Source organism: Stegostoma tigrinum, chromosome 2 (assembly GCF_030684315.1).
Source record: "Stegostoma tigrinum isolate sSteTig4 chromosome 2, sSteTig4.hap1, whole genome shotgun sequence".
Classification (NCBI taxonomy): Eukaryota; Metazoa; Chordata; class Chondrichthyes; order Orectolobiformes; family Stegostomatidae; genus Stegostoma; species Stegostoma tigrinum.
The window spans coordinates 115126120-115143196 of record NC_081355.1 but is presented as its reverse complement, the minus strand read 5'-3'; the positions used below and the strand labels follow the sequence as shown (position 1 = coordinate 115143196).

General features: G+C 37.4%; 1 protein-coding gene across 3 annotated transcripts in view; it reads left to right on the top strand.

The window, feature by feature from the left end:
- Positions 1 to 17077, top strand: part of hacd1 (3-hydroxyacyl-CoA dehydratase 1) — a 61260-nt gene that overhangs the window by 31567 nt on the left and 12616 nt on the right. For 2 of the 3 annotated variants that reach the window (XM_059638712.1, XM_048547699.2), the window contains exons 2-5: positions 1906 to 2023; positions 2140 to 2158; positions 2241 to 2329; positions 5293 to 5430. In XM_059638712.1, the coding sequence (XP_059494695.1) occupies positions 1906 to 2023; positions 2140 to 2158; positions 2241 to 2329; positions 5293 to 5430 (364 nt within the window). The remainder of the gene's footprint in view (positions 1 to 1905; positions 2024 to 2139; positions 2159 to 2240; positions 2330 to 5292; positions 5431 to 17077) is intronic. The other variant, XM_048547718.2, reaches the window with a different exon arrangement.

Sequence of the window (17077 nt, the reverse complement as noted above, 5' to 3'; positions counted from 1 at the left end):
TTAATCTGACATATAATAGTGACCATCACCACATACCCCATGAGCAACATGCTGGGGCTAGCTATTGACTAACCAGTACCAATGTCAGGTGGTCAATCTGGGTTCATTTCCTTTTTGACACAATTGAATGTTGTGCTAGGCCATTTCTGAGGACAACTGAAAGAAAGGACCCTCTAGCCCTGAGATTCCCCCATCCTAGGTAAAAGATACCTGCCATTCACCTTTATTTATACCCTCGTAATATCACATTGTTGAACTGGAGTAAGCATATAATTATTGCAGCTACAAGAGTAGGTCAGAGGCTAGGAATCCTGCAGAAAGCAATTTGGCTCCTGGCTCCCTAGCGCCAGGCCAGCGTCTACAAGGCACAAGTTCAGAGTGTGACACAATATATCTCACTTGACTGGCTATTTGCAACTACAAAACACTCCTCTGTGACTGAAGAAACCTGACATCATCCAGGACAAAACCACCTGTTTGATTGGGACCACATCCACGAATATTCACTCTGTCGACCATCACTGTTCAGTAGCAGTTGTGTGTATCATCTACTAGAAACGATATGTAAATTCACAAAAACCCCTTAGACAGGACCTTCTGATACAATTCCAGATCACTACAATGTGGTCACCACTACAAGGTCACCTTATTATGTATCAATGCCATCATCGGCATGTTCATCTCCACACTACTCATTTTCTTGACTTGAAATATATCGCTGTTTCTTCAGTGTCTCAGGGTCACAACCCTGGAACGTTCTGCCTAACAGCTTGTGGCATTGTCTACATTAATTGGACTGCAATAGTCTAATAAAGCAGCTCACCACCAGCCTGTTAAGGGCAAGTAGGAATGGGCAATAAATGTTGGCCCAGCCAATGATACTGACAACCCATAAATGAATTTAAAATACTTCATTTCAGATTGTATTGTTTGCTTACATTTGTAACTGTTGTATCTATAGCAATTGTATTTTCCAATAACTTTTCAACATTTGTGTAGCCACAATACAAATCTATCATAGTGTTTATTTCTAATGATTAACTTGCTCTGATTAGTTTATTGTGAACTGGTGATTTAGAAATGGCAGTACAAGCATTGGTCACATAATGATTTTAAACTTCTTACTGATCAGGCAGCAGGTTGAAAATTGGTACTTTTAAATAATTGTTAGATTAATAGTCAGCTAGCAATATTTCTTGTTCTTTTGTTTTTTGCACAACGTAATGAAAATCATATTCATTTAAATGTAACTTTGAGCTTGCTGCTTTAATAAATATGTTTTGACTGATTTGCTTTTTAAAAATAGTTTTCTGAAAAGTAGTCATTTATTTTTAGGATAGACAAGAATTATTAGATTCCCTCAAACAGGAAAGGAGCGATTATGGCTTTTTTTAAAATGGACATATAGTGACTTCTCATTCATTATCAAAGAAAGCCATAAGAAAGAGGAGTAAATCATTGCACCCCTTGAGCCTGTTTTGTCGCTCACTGAGATCATGGCTTGGCGGTAGCTTAATTACATTTACTCATCTTTTATTCCATATCCCTCAATACCTTACAGAACTATCAGTTTCAACTGATCCAGCAGTGACCAGTATTCAAGCAGGTTGAAGATTCTAGATTTTTATGACCTTTTGTGTGAAATGCTGCTTCCTGAAGGCAGCCTTGAATAAAGATTGTATACACAGTGTTAATGTGCTTATCGGCCTGCTGTGTGCTGTCAGTATTTTCTGTTTGTTTTTAGTTACTACTCATTCTCTACGCACATGTTTGAAGAATTGTGTATTATGATGTGGCATCACTTTGAGTTGAATCACCTACCACTGTTATTTACTTGACAATTACTGTATTTTTTTTCACCTTGCCTCATATTCTGTACTTAGATTAGCTTCTTTCTGTCTCAAGGTGGCTAGTACTAGCTGTAGCTATGATCCGATTTTCCTATCAGAAAAGAACACACAAGGGGCTATACAGGAGCATACAAAAGACGCTAAAGTTTTTCCAGACGTTTGCATTGCTAGAGGTAAAACGTTTGACTGCAGTTATTACTGTATTTGTGCAAACTGTTTATTTAATGTAATTCAAATTTTAACTGTTTACAATGATCTCATTTTTTTTCTTTCCTTTATTATTTCACAGATTATCCATTGTGCTGTTGGTGAGTAAGTGGTGAATTGGTAAATTGATAATGATGCTAAATACGGAATCTTTTATTAACTGCAAAGTTACTTTTTTTTAAGGAATAGTACGAACTTCAGTGCTTGTTACTGGGGTCCAAGTCATGTCCAGAATTTTCATGGTGTGGTTTGTTATCCACAGTATAAGACCGGTAAGCTCAATTCAATATTTTTGATTTACTGAAACCTTTATTTGTTTTTCCTGTCCTGCTGGTAATATTGCCATTGTGCAGATTTTTTTAAAAAGTCTGTAAAATTAATAATAGTAGTAATACAAACTTTTAATTGCTTGCTGTCCTGTTCCCAATCCAAATCTCTGGTGACATAAACTTCCTTCTAATTGTGACCTTTCTCCCAACATGCTGTTCTGCAGCTACCATGCAAATCATCACTCTCCTTGGGGATGCACTATTTTTGTAGCTGTTTTTGTACAAGTTGCTCCAATACCTGCTTAATAAAAATGGTAGTGATACCTTAATGTTTCAACCAAAAAGTTGATTTTAAGTGAATGGCACTGCTGCTTCCTGTTTACTAAAGGTAGGCTTTGTTCACAATTTTTAAACAGTGCTCAATGTGTTGAGTTCAAGACCTTGATGTATTGAAATGTATTAGTGTATCAAACCTAACAAAAGGTTTCGGACCTTTCCTGTATGAATTTTCAATAAGTCTTTAAACAGTAAATTATTGAGACCCCAAAAAGAATAATACTAAATGAACTTTCCCATCTGAAATGCACTATGACGTTAAGGCAATTTAGTGAATTTTAAATGAAAACTCTTGCCTCTTATTGTATCATCAGGGCGGAGACAAGTCAAATCATCATAGCCTTACCAGACTGTTGGGTGGCTGACTTGTTAGAGACTGGTGATGATTTAACCTCAGGAGAGGGGAGAGTTTCAGAAGGAGAGCCCTTCATGGTAACTTCGGCCAATGCAGGGATTGACCCCACACAGTTGATATCACATTGCTTTACAAATCAACTGTCCAACTAACTGAGCTAATGGATCCTGGTCACCAGGATATCTGAAATGCTTTACAGTTAATACATACTTTTGAAGACTTCTTTCTTTGTTTGCCTCAAAATTAATGTGCATACAACAAATCCATTAGAGACCAAATAGATGGATTTTATTTTAGTGCATGTTGAGGGAGGATATATGATTAGGGTAGTAGGAGATTTTCCTGTTTTCTTTTGAATTTCCACGGGAACACTTTATATCTGCCTAAAAAGTGGATGCATCCATGGTTCAAAAACATGGTGTTTAAAGAAATGCTGCAATTAAATATCTACTTTAATTCAAACATCCAAGTTTTACCAATTAAACAAGCTGACATTTTTTGTGCCTGAGGAGCTCAGTACATGCTAGTAATTATGTTAAATATATGCTTCATAAACTTGAATGGTATTTATTTTCTCTTTTTTGTATTTCACAATGAGTGAAATATTATAGCAAAAGTAAAAAGGTATATGCAAACAATTTAGTTAAATTCTGATTTAAGATTGTTTTGTTTGTTTGTTTGTTTGTTTCAATTACATAATTATAAATGTGGAGTGCACTAGAATAATATACTGTTCAATGAAATGGTCACACACATGATCCCTGTAATTCCTGCTTCCTAGACTTTGATCTTAGTTGTTTGAAATTTCAACACTGAACTAGATTGCAGGGAAATCATCCTACTGTATTCTTGCATAGATGGAAAGCTGTAAATGCGTTGCCTCCCAATATAGAGAAAAGGGTGAGATTTAACAGTAGGCTATCAATGTGAGGAAATAGTTACTTAACAGTGCTAGAAAATATGTAATAAAATATTTCCTGGCATTGTAAATTTGTGTCAAAAATTAAGAATTTGGCTGAAGTACATTCGAGACTAAAACCTGGAATGATAAGTTTGCCTATAAGGCCGACATACTTTGGAATTTAGAAGACTCAAGTGACTTAATTGAAACATATAAGATTCTGATGGGATTTGACCAGGTGGATGAAGAATGGATTTTTCTGCTTGGTGGAGAATCTTGAATTAAGGGTTGCATTTAAAAACAAGGGGTTGCTGATTTAAGACCCAAGAGTAAAATATTTTCCCTTGGAGGATTTATTGTCTTTGGAATTCCCTTTGTCAAAAGGCAGTGAATGCAGAATCTTTAATCATTTTTAAGACAGAGGCAGACAGATCCTGAAGGAGGTAAAAGATTATAGAGGATATGCAGGAATGTCGAGTTGAAGTTCATGATCTTTTTGAATGGCAGAGCAAGTTCAAATGCCTGATTGGCCTACTCTTGTTCCTTATTTGTATGTTTGTATTTTCATATGGTTATAGTTTCTATTGAATTAAATAACAGATCAATATATCACTTTGTAGAAATAAGATTAGTATTACTGTATTCCAAGAGCCAGGTGCTATATTTAATAATTGGCTGGGCAGGATAGGTAGCGAAACTCCAAGAAAACTGTAGGCATAAGTTGCAGTTTACCAGTGTTCAGTTGAAGAGGATACGTAGAAGATCTACGTATACGATGTAATTGGAACCAATGAATAAACACAATGAATGTATTCTTCACTAAAGTTTACTATACATATCCTGTGGCAGTGCATAAGATATGTGCCACTCAGCTATTTGAGCTTGCTCTGCCATTCAAAAAGACCATGAACTTCAACTCGACATTCCTGCATATCCTCTATAATCTTTTACCTCCTTCAGGATCTATCTGCCTCTGTCTTAAAAATGATTAAAGATTCTGCATTCACTGCCTTTTGACAAAGGGAATTCCAAAGACATAAGCAATGTGTAACTACTTTTAGGAGTGCTCACGTGGTATTTGTATTTTTAATTTAATAAATGTGAAATCTGCAATACAGTACATTTTTTTTTCTATAGTTGTTTCAGCAAAACAGATGTTTCTTGTGTGTAACAACCTTTGATTGTGCTTGTATTGAAAAATCAAATACATAAAATTGTTGAATACTATTATAGTTTTTCATTGCAAAGTATCATTGACTTTGTTTCTAATCAGGAAGGAGAAATCAAATACAGTTCTGAATATGAAGGTTAAATCCTTTTCATTTACGTGATTCATTTCTGAATATGCCTTTTTTCTCATGGAATAATCTACAGATACAGAATGAGGAAAGCGTCGTTCTTTTCTTGGTCACATGGACAGTGACAGAGATTACCCGATATTCCTTTTACACATTCAATCTGCTCAACCATTTGCCTTACTTCATTAAATGGGCCAGGTGGGAGAATGTGATGGTATGCAGCTGCTTTGTGATCTGTGTGATGAAGTTTTGCATGCTGTACTAACACAGGATGTTGCCATTTCTAATAGAGCTTCAGCCGTTGCAAAATAGCAGGATGCATCTAATGGTTTTGAGGTGAGATGATATTGAATTGTTTCCTTTCAACTTCACTCTCAGGCTATCTTTATAGTCGCAGACGTCACAAGGAACACTGTTATGCAGTAGTCAGTTGGTGAGGCTTCTTAATGATTGAGTTAATTGAGAGGTCCAGATATTTACACATTTCTGACATCCTAATGTATTGCTTTGAGACTTTTGAATCCTCTTAATTTTGAAATCTCTTAACATTTTTTGAAATTACCAGAAGAGAGTTTGAATGGAAGATGTACCTAAAATTTATTAAATGATTTAATTTGTGGCCATCAAGTCTATAGTTCATAAAAATTGAAGTTGGAGTTATTACAGTTGCTTAAATTTCTATTCAGTCATCTGAAGATAGATTGTGCATTAAGATCAGCAGCTACCCTTTCTAATTTGGCGAAGGATGATAAAGAGATTTGGGCCTTGATCCACATTTCATGCTACAATCTTGAATTGTAATGGACAGGTATTAGTTCGAACAAGAAAAATAAACTAGTAAAAGTTTGGCAAATTATGGTAAGTGAGAACAGGGGTTTTGCTGGGTGTAGGCTTCATTTTGAAGTAGACTGTCTCATTAAATCTGCTGAGTTTTTGAACAGCATTATATAGTTTATTATAACATAGCCTGTACCTGGGGAATTGTTGTAAAATTAGTCTTTCTTTTTGTATCATGGTATGAATGAAGACAGTCATATAGTACTAGGTTTCAAATGGTAAATCTGCAACAATCTAGCAAAATAATAAGTGAAATCCTCTGGCATTGTTCACAGTGCTGCTTAATTAGCTATATATATATATCTCTGTTTGCCATTTACAAACTATAAAATATTTCATGTATGTAGGACATCTATTATGTATATAGAAGTATGCATAAAGAAGTAGACAGTACACATACAAAAGAATAAAATACCATGTATTTCAAATATTGTGTTGAATGAATGCCAAATATATAAATACATATATAACAATAAATTCAGTGAGTTCCTACAGAAACAGGTAAAACTGTCCTAGAATATCTGCTACCTTCCTTTTTCATCACAATATGTTTATTGCTCACCTTACATATGCACTTCCATTCCTCTCCTCTGCAATTCTCTGCATGTTATGATACTCATTTTATTCCATACCATTACCCTTCATGCATGTTCTCTTTCAAACTGCCTCCTATTCTCCAGTTTCAAGGTCACAATTTTCCACACAGTAACAGCTGAAAAATAAAATAATAGCAGTATGTGAATTGTGTGAAAGTGAGCAATTGATTTTAATTATAAGGAAAACAAAGAAAATACAGCCTAAAATGTTTGCATCAGACATTCATGGACTGTGGTGAAATTTATCTTGAAAGCAAGTCAAAATCCTGTAACACTCTCCCTAATAGAAGTGAGAGTACCTTCATAGAGATTGTGATAACTCGCTGATGGGCTATTCAAATACTCACTTCCATTTGTGCCCACGAGATAATGAAGCAGTCTGTGACATCAAGCAGTAATATTCACACAATGTGAAGATGTGAGCTTATAAATAGCAAGTAACATTCATGTCATATAAGAGGTAGAGAATGACATTTCCTACGTAATTGACACTACATTCATCAACTTAAAAATTCACAACCTTCACTGGTGCACCAAGCTGTAACATGTAACATTCGCAAGAATCGTTGCAACAATTTACCAAGGTTTCTTTGATAGACCTTCCAAACATACAACCTCCACCATCAGTAAAGATTTGTGTTAAGAATGCATATCTACATTTAAGGACTATGTGGAGGAGGTTGAAAACAATGGGGTTATTTGGACATTTTCTTGATTGAACAGGGATATATGATTTCATAGAATTGTGTTTAGCAATATGGGCGGCATGGTAGCTCAGTGGTTAGCACTGCAGCCTCTCAGCGCCAGGGACCCAGGTTCGATTCCAGCCTCGGGCAACTGTCTGTGTGGAGTTTGCACATTCTCCCCGTGTCTGTGTGGGTTTCCTTTGGGTGCTCCGGTTTCCTCCCACAGTCCAAAGATGTGCAGGCTAGGTGGATTGGCCATGCTAAATTGCCTGCAGTGTTCAGGAGTGTGTGGGTTATAGGGGGATGGGTCTGGGTGGGATGTTTCAAGGGGCAGTGTGGACTTGTTGGGCCAAAGCGCCTGTTTCCACACTGTAGGGAATCTAATCTAATCTGATATGTGGGCTAGGAACCACCTGCAAATTAGTGAAGTCAAAAGTTTATCACGTGCTGTTGGTGCGAGTGACTTTGGGGGAGTGGAGAAGAATACCTTTCAAGAAGCTAAGAAAAGGAGTTTGCTGTAAATATTGAAAAAAAACTAGAGACTGATGCTAACAGTTGTCTAATAATCCATTCTGGTCTTTGTATCTGTGAATCAGAGTTGAGAGATTGGGTAGAAAAGATAACACCCAAAAGCTACAGTTTCTCTGACGTTTTGTTTCGTTAGAAGTTGTCTCCGGGAACTTGACAACATTTCCAAATATCAATATTTGTGTCAAACTAATAAAACCTGAGGAAATGGACTGTGGCCAATCCTCTCCAACTCAAATCCAAGTTCCTTGAAATTGAAACTGGATATTTATTATCCATCTACAGACATCAGCAATTTAGCTTCATTGACAGTTCTGCCTATTTTCTGCCTTTAGTGTTTACCATCAACACCTATTCTTTTATCAATATCACTGCTGTACTGCTTTGGACACCCTCACCATCTAATCCGCTTGCTTTTGCTCCCTGTTTTTCTGCCACACCAAAAAAACATAATTTTCCAGCCCACTTCAGTTACGAAGAAGACTCAACTTTGTTTCTTTCGTCATAGATGCTGCCAGACCTGCTGAATTTCTCCAGTACATTCTATTTTATTTCAGACTTCCAGCATCTGCAGAACTTTACTTTTAATTCATCTGAGCATTTACGTTAAGAAATCTTCTTCAGAATAAGCAGTTTTTTTAAAAAAATCATTATAGAAACCTGGTTTATTTCCCTTCTTAGCAGCATAAAAATGTAGAATCGACCATTTGGCGTTGGATCACCAAATTTACACTGGTGTGATTGGTGGAGTAGTGGGGCTGTACTGTCAGTGCATTCATCTTGCACAGTCATAACACAGGGACAGCAAGCTTATGAGAAAATCTCCATTTTCTTGACCAATTTGAGGCAGATCATAAACATGGATCATGTTCGTGCTGCCCCATCCCATGAATGAATTTTAGAAAATACCAGCTGAATTTCTGCCTGCTCTGTTGAAATATTTCAGAATGTAGGCAGAGCAACTTGTGTATTGATTTGGCTGCATACGTCATCTGGAACACAGTCAAACAAAATTTAACCGTACAAAGCTTATCCTGCATAGCTTAAAGTCAGCCTGCAACTTTTTAAAGGTGGGAGGTGGTGGAGGTGCATTTTAGCTGGAGCCAGTACTGACAGCCAAGCAACAAGTGGACAATGACACAGCGTAGGAAAGTGAAAGCACGTTTTCATGTGTTTCAGTTGTGTGTTAGAAGCTATGATGGAAGTGATAGAAAGATGCCATGCATTCCATTGGCAGGAAGGAAACCCCTCCAGATGCATGGTGTAAAACAGTGAGAATAGATAAATGCCAATAATGTAAATGTGCTCTTGCAAAAGTTTAATGAACTCCAATATGTAGTCAAGATTAGTACATATCTATTCAAATGCCACATATTATCAACAGCATCGGTTAAATTTGTTTCATTCTCATCATTCACCTACCTCAGATCTCTTCCAATTAGTTTTTTCGCTAATATCCACATGCCTCAGCACAGAAGGTCATGGTTGGAGTACCATTCAAACAAGCTGCATTGTCCTGAGTGGTTTTTAGTTTGTTGAATGTTGTTGGAGCTGCAAACATCTAGTCAAGTAGGGAGTATTCCATTTCAAACCAGGCTTTTGCCTTTTAAGTGATTAGCAGATATTGAGGAAATGGAAGGTAAGTTCCTTTCTGCAGGATTTCCCACTTAACACCCACTGTTGTAGTCACAGACTGCCCGTGTTCAGTTTATGGTGAATTGTAACCTCAAGATGTTGCTTGTGGCAAAGTTAATCAATGATAAAGCCATTGAAAATAGTTCTGAAGGAACCTCAGCACTTGAATTTGTCTAACAGATTTGAGATTTTTGCTCCCTGTGTGGATGATAGTGGAGGCGGTAGAGAGGATAAGCAACTGACAGTAGCACCGTGTTGCAAGGAGCTATTCAAGACGGGGGCAGAGAAAGAAATATAGTTGTCATCAGGAATAGTATAGACAAGGGAATAGAAGTCATCTGTGGCCAAGATCGAGAGTCCGAAATCTGCGATGCCTGTCAGCTGCCGAAGAACTTGCAGTGGGAGGGAAAGGTCCAGTTGTCATGGTCCATGTAGAAATCAACAATATAGGTGGAAGGAGGTTCTGAAGTAGGAATCTGCTAAATTACAAAGCAGAACCGAAAAGGTGCTTATCTCAAGAGTCACCTGGGCTCAATGTTAGCGCTCTCTCTCCCCGTGGATGCTGTCTGACCCGCTGTGATCTCCAGTATTGGTTGTTTTCAGTATTTCTCTAGATTACTACCTGAGCCATGAGCTAATCGGCATAGGATCAAAAAAATTAGAGGTAACAATGTGGCTCAAAGATTGGCGAGGGAGAAATGGTTTTGAATTCATGGGACATTGGAACCAGTACAGAGGAAAGAGGGAGCTGTTCAAAAGCGACAGTTTCCAACTTAAGTTGTATGAAAAATTATGGAAAAATCAAAGGGAGGGAGAGCACAGCGAAGGCCGTTTAAAGTTTCCAGAGTAAGTAATAGCACAGAGAGGATGGAAAGACTCAGGAATCTAACATCAGGCTTTACGGATAAGGAGAGTTATGAGCGGGGAACAGTCAACATAAGACTGAGTGTGTTGTACTTAAATGCACCCGGTAGATGAAACAAATTAAATGGGGTAGTGCGGATTGAAATTGCAGGTACGATGTTCCGGATATCACAAAAATGCCACTATGACGTTCAGGAATGGGAACTAGATATCCAAGGATGCATTTCTTTCTGAAAAGACAAGCAGATGGACAGGGTTGCCTCAGGAAGAAATGAAATTAAATTCTTAGCAAGAGGTGATAGGATCAGAAAGTGTAGACTCTGTGTGGGTGGAGATGAGGAACTGCAAAGGGAAAAAAGACCCTAATGGAAGTTTTGTACAGGCCTCCTAGCAGTTGTCAGGGCTGTGTGGCAGAAAATAAATCAGGACAAAGAAAAGGCATGTAAAAAAGATGCTATTACAATAATTGTGGGAGACTTCAATATGCAAGTGGACTGGGAAAATCAAGTTAGTAGCAATGCTTTAAAACTGAGATGAGGAGGACCTTCTTTAGCTGGAATGTGGTGATTCTGTGGAACTCATTGCTGCAGAAGGCTTTAGAGGCCAAATCAGTGAGTGTATTTAAGATAGAGATAGGTTCTTGATTAGCATGGGGATCTTTGGTTACTGGGAGAAGGCAGCAGAATGGCGTTGAGAAACAAATCAGTCCCAATCGAATGATGGAACCTATTTGATGGGCTGAATGGCCTAATGCTGATGCTATATCTTATGGTAGTTTCTGCTTGTGGGACTGTCTCAAACCAGAAGGCATAATTTCAAAGTAAGGAGATTATATATTTAAGGCTAAGATGAATAATTTGTTCACTGTGGAATTTGTTACTGTAGAGGGCTTTGAGGCTGAATCATTAAGTATATTGGAAAACATGGGAAAGTAGGTTTGTGGATTTCAGATCAGACATGAGCTAATTTTATAGCTAAGCAGACTCAGTGAGGTGAATGGTGTCCTTCTGCTCCTTTAAGTTTTTACATGAAAATGAAATGGAACCAATATATTGAAAGAAGATAAAATGCATGGGAGTTTAACATAACTTATCAAACTGAGATAGTTCCCTAAATATGACCAGATTGATGATTTTATCTTTTGAGAAGCACCTCCTTTTAAGCAAGCTGTTCTATACTATAATATTGACACAAGTATTGAAACAAAAAAGATGATTCATGTATTATAATCCCTGTCTTATGATACAATTAAATGATTGTCACCCTCAAATAAACCATGCTCAACATAAATCGTTTCTGTTACTGACTGATACATTCCATATAAAAGATATTTCCATTTGTGCAGCAGAGTGGTAGGGACCCATTTAGGTAAGCTAAGCAGAACCTACAAAATTATGAAGTAACACAGTAATTTCCCGTATCTAAAGATTTAAGGATTAATTCCAGTCCTACAGTACATTTAATTCGCATCTATGAGGAATGGAGATTTGCAAGCTTGCAGCATGGTAGGGTACTTCGCTCTTGAAACAGCAGCTCTTGCTCCTGAACCAGTTTTATGTTTAGCTGCTGTCATTTTAAAGACGATCTGTTTTGGTCATGGAATGCACTTCATACATTGCTTCAGATTCTCAGAGGTAGTCAGGAGTACTACTGTTACACCAGCCTTTCACTGTCATTCTGTGCAAATGATTACATCTGCATGTTTCACCTCGTATGAAATACCTATGAAATATTGCTTAATGTGTAATGCTTAGCATGCTTTCTGTCTTTTAATTGACTCTTTCAGTCAGGAAAAAGTTTTATTTTAATTGATTTTTAATGTTAAAGGTATAGTTTGTGCTGCGGAACTTCTCATTTATTAAACATGTCCATGAAGAGGTCTGAATGGTAGATTTCTATTGGGCTGGAGTGATATCACATTAACCAAGTGGTAATACCAGGGTGTTGTGTTTCCTTCCTGGATCTCCCTCCATGCTTCAGTTCTGTCTCTAATATTCACTCTAGGATCCAACATTATGCCCTCTAATTATTTATGCTGCTCCTTTCTCTTGCTTCTATGATGGCTGCCAAAGAAGGGAATAACTGCATGAATTCTGAGTACACATGAATAGTTTGGTCAACAGCCTGCTTTTTGACCTTTTTTGAAAGTAAGGATAAGAGGGAGTAGCCTTAGAGAGGGGTGGAAAATTGTATTTATTGGCAGTTGGGGCATCAGTAATCCAATCAAAAATCTTAATATACTAGTCTATTCCTAAAATGAAATCAATCTTGAAATATGAAGCCTTCATTTAGTTTGTTCTTCTGATAAAATATTAATTCATCGATTTTTTTTTTCAAATATGTGCATTAAGAAAAAAAATCACTGTAGTATAGACTTGAATCCAGATCACGGTATTATCCGTAATTGTTTCATATGTTTGCCAATTACTTGACATCTGTATACCTGTGGCAGACAGGAGAGCTTTTCGTATGTAACCACATTATGAAAGGAGAATAAAAATGAAGATTTCAAAGGATTGTGCATCGAGAAGAATTTCAGACATTACAATAATTTGTATTACTTTTTACACATTTGCCAAAAAAGATGGCAAAAGAATGCAACAAATATGAGGATGTAGTGATTGGATTCAAGCTGATACCACGGAATTTTTTTGTTAATGCAAATACTGCGCAATGTCAGTGAATTCATATTTTATCAGAATAAGGAACAAACTACATGAAGCCTTCATATTCAGAATTGATTTTATTGTATTTTAGTTTAGGAATAGAGTCGTAAATTGAGATTTGATTAGTTTACTGATCATGTCCAATTTTATAGATGAGCTATAGATATCCTGTTTTAAAAAAAAATACATGCAGGTTGGAAGTCATTTAAGTTAGATTTCAAGTATCAAAGTGGAAAATAACATTTAAAGATATGAAAACTACTGGTAAGACATCTATTAGGGCAGAGGATGTGCTTTAATATGAGACGGAGAATTTAAACATCATCTCAGAATCTTATTAGTTATGCTGCCAACAATAAGGTTCATTGAGCATCGCATTATTTATGAATGAATGGTACAACATCAAGCTTTTAGTCATTTATATAAATGATTTGGATGTGAATTTAGGAGGTACAGTCAGTAAGTTTGCAGAAGACAATGAAATGGATGATGTAGTGGACAGTGAAGAAGGTTATCTCAAAGTACAATGGGAGCTTGATCAGGTGGGCCAATTGGCTGAAGAGTGGCAGATGGAGGTTAATTTAGATAAATGTGAGGTGCTGCATTTTGGTAAGGCGAATCAGGGGAGGACTTATTCAGTGAATGGTAGAGCCCTGAGGAGTGTTGCAGAGCAAAGAGACCTAGGGGGTGCAAGTGCATAGTTCCTTGAAAGTGGAATCACAGGTAGACAGGTGGTGACGAGGGCATTTGGCACTCTTGCCTTCACTGGTTGTTGCATTGAGTATAGAAGTTAGAATGTCATGTTGCAGCTGTACAGACATTGGTAGGCCATTTTAAGAACATTGCATGCAACTTTGGTCACCCTGCTGTGGGATAAATGTTGTTAAACTTGAAAAGGTTCAGAAAAGATTTACAAGAATGTTGCCAGGGTTGGAGAGTTTGAGCTTTATGAAAAGGCTAAAAAGGCTGGGGCTATTTTCCTTGGAGCATCAGAGGCTGAGGGGTGACCTTATTGAGGGTTGTTAAAATCATGAGGGGCATGGATAGGGTGAATAGCCAAGGTCTTTTACTGGGGGAGGAGGAGTCCAAAACTAGAGGGCATAGGTTTAAGGAGGGAGGGGAAACATTTAAAAAGGCCCTAAAGGGCAACCTTTTCAAGCAGAGTGTATGGAACAAGCTACCAGAAGTAGTGGAGGCTGGTACAATTACAACATTTAAAAGGCACGAATAGGTACATGAATAAGAAAGGTTTAGAGTGATATGGACCAAATGCTGGCAAATGGGGCTAAATCAGTTTAGGATAGCCAGTCAACATGGACAAGTTGGACCATAGGGCCTTTTTCCATACTGTATGACTCTTAAAAAAGCTGTTAATAGAGGATGACATTAATGCAATGGAGAAACATGATCATGGTTCACAAAACCAAGATGTGGAACCTGTTTAGTTGGAGATGAAAATTAGTAATGTAGAAAGTGGAAGTGGTTTATGACCCATTTACAGTAATCAGACCTGTAACATGGGAAAAAATGATGACTTGTGAGAGAGGTAAGCAATAATGATGGATAGTTTTAATTTATATATAGATTGGATGGATCAGTTTGACAAAGCCTGAATAATGAGTTAATGGAGAGTTTTACAAACATTTTGCTGGAACAACATGTACTGCTCACGTGCACTGGGAACAATGCTGAGGCCTCCACTGTACACAACTTATACTAATGACTTGGCTAAAGTTACCAAATATATGATTGTAAAATTTGCTCATGGCATAAAGATAGATAGGCAGGTAACTTTTGGAGAGAATGGGAATATTCTGTAAAGGGCTATAGTTAAGTTAAATGAGCAGGCAGCAATTTTGCACATGGCATGTAAGGTAAGAAAATGTGAACTTATGGACTTCAGCAGGAAAAACAGAAGAGAAGTATGTTATTTAGACAGAGCGAAATGTCAGTGCTCTGGGGTACAGATGGATCTGGCTGTTCCAGTACGTGAATCACAGAAGTTGGTATAGAATTTCCTAGAATCTCTACAGTGTGGAAACAGGCCAGTCAGCCCAACACGTCCATACCAACCCTCCAAAGACCATCCCACTCAGACCCATCCCCATACCCTTTCTCAGTAACCCTGAGTTTCGTATGGCTAAAGCATCTAACCTACACATCCCTGAACACCTTGGGCAATTTAGTATGGCCAATCCATTTAACTTGAGCATGTTTAAACTTGAAGGAACCAGAGCACCTGGTGGAAACCCACACAGACACAAGGAGAATGTGCAACTCTACACGGACAGTTACCACAGGGTGGAATCGAGTCCGGAACCCTGGCATTGTGAGGCAACAGTGCTATCTACTGAGCCACTGTGCTGCTCTAGTATACAGATACCACAAATGATTAGAAAGGCAAATGAAATGACGCCCTTTTGGAATATATATGTAAGCACATTTTGTGGTAATTGTATAGAGCATGAGCAAGGCCACATCTGGAGTATAGTACAAGTTTTTGGTCTTACTTAAGGAAGAATGTAATTGTGTTAGAGGCAGTTCAGAGAACGTTCACTTGATTGAAACCTGACACAGAGAGGTTGGATAGGCTGGGTCTATATTCATCAGCGTTTTGAAGTATAAGAAACAATGTTGAAATATGTAAAACCTTGACAAGACTTGATAAGGTAGACGCAAAAAGAATATTTCCCTTCGGAGAAAGACTTGAACTCGAGGACATAGTAGAAAACACTTGGTTTTTAAAACCTAATACTACAATGAGAATTTTTTTCCTGAAGATCATAAGACTTTAGAACTCTCTTCCCCAAAGAATTATGGAGACAGATTTATTAGTTTCAAGGCAGAGGTAGATTCTTGACTACTAAAGGCCTATAAGGTTGTATGAGTTGAGTGTGAGTGTGAGATTGAGGCCACAATCTTGTTGAAAGGCAGAACAGGCTTGAGAGTCTAATCGTTCTATTTGTATGTTAGTATATTCAACTACTTCAATTTTAATTTATTTCTCAGTTCTTGCACTCTTTGCATGCAAAATAATTTTTAGTACAATACATCAAGCAGTACTATGCAGCCAACATTAATTTGAAAGAGAAAGGAAGTGCCAGAGGCTGCTATTTATTGCTGTAATTGAGATTTATGCACATGCACAGGTAGTGGCCTACTGCTATCTGTCCCAGCTGAAGTGCGAAAAATATTCTGACCTTTTTTATTTTTCAATTCTGCAACTTTATCAAGTGAATATGTTTACCTATCCTGTTCACTTAGATCCCGGATGTCCTATTTGCTTCACTGCACCATTATGAGCTTACAATTTTATTAATTGCCCACATTTGTTTTAAAAAAACCAAAGACGAACCAAACTATCTTAAAGGCTTTTATGGTGCACTGAGAGCCCCTACTCCCGGACCAAGATCCCAGGACCAAGTTTTACCTGCTCTAGAGTGTGTAATAACATCTCTGAACAGATTAGTTAAGAAGTATCGAGGAAGGCAAATCTAACAATAATAGGAAATGCTGTTACATGTTCTGCTCTGACAAAATCTGAACTAAAACTTGATTCAAACATATTTGGATGTCAACACAACTTGAACAGTGCCTTAAATGTTCCAAAGTGTTTCAGAGGAGCATCAGAAAACAAAGTATTATACACAGTTACAAAAAGATATTAAATTATTTGAACAAAGGCTTAAAGAGGAAAGCAAAGTCGAAAGGTAGAAGGACATTGTTCCAGAATTTGTTGCCTAGGCAACTTAAGTGACTGCTTGCAGTGATGGAGCAAATAAATTCCAGGATAGTCGAGAGATAGTTAGAGTGAAGCAGGCCCCATCATTGTGGGGTTGGATGCAATGCTATGAAGGGTTTTTAAAACAACAATGAAAATTTTAAAATAAGGTCAGTGGTGACTGGAAGATCAGAAAACACAGGGATGATAGAGAAATCGGTCTTGGTACAAGTTAACAGATGGGCAGCAGACATTTGGATGACATCAGTTTAAATACTTCTGAATCCAGGAGATGAACCGATGTATCGAAATAGTTGTGCCTGAAATA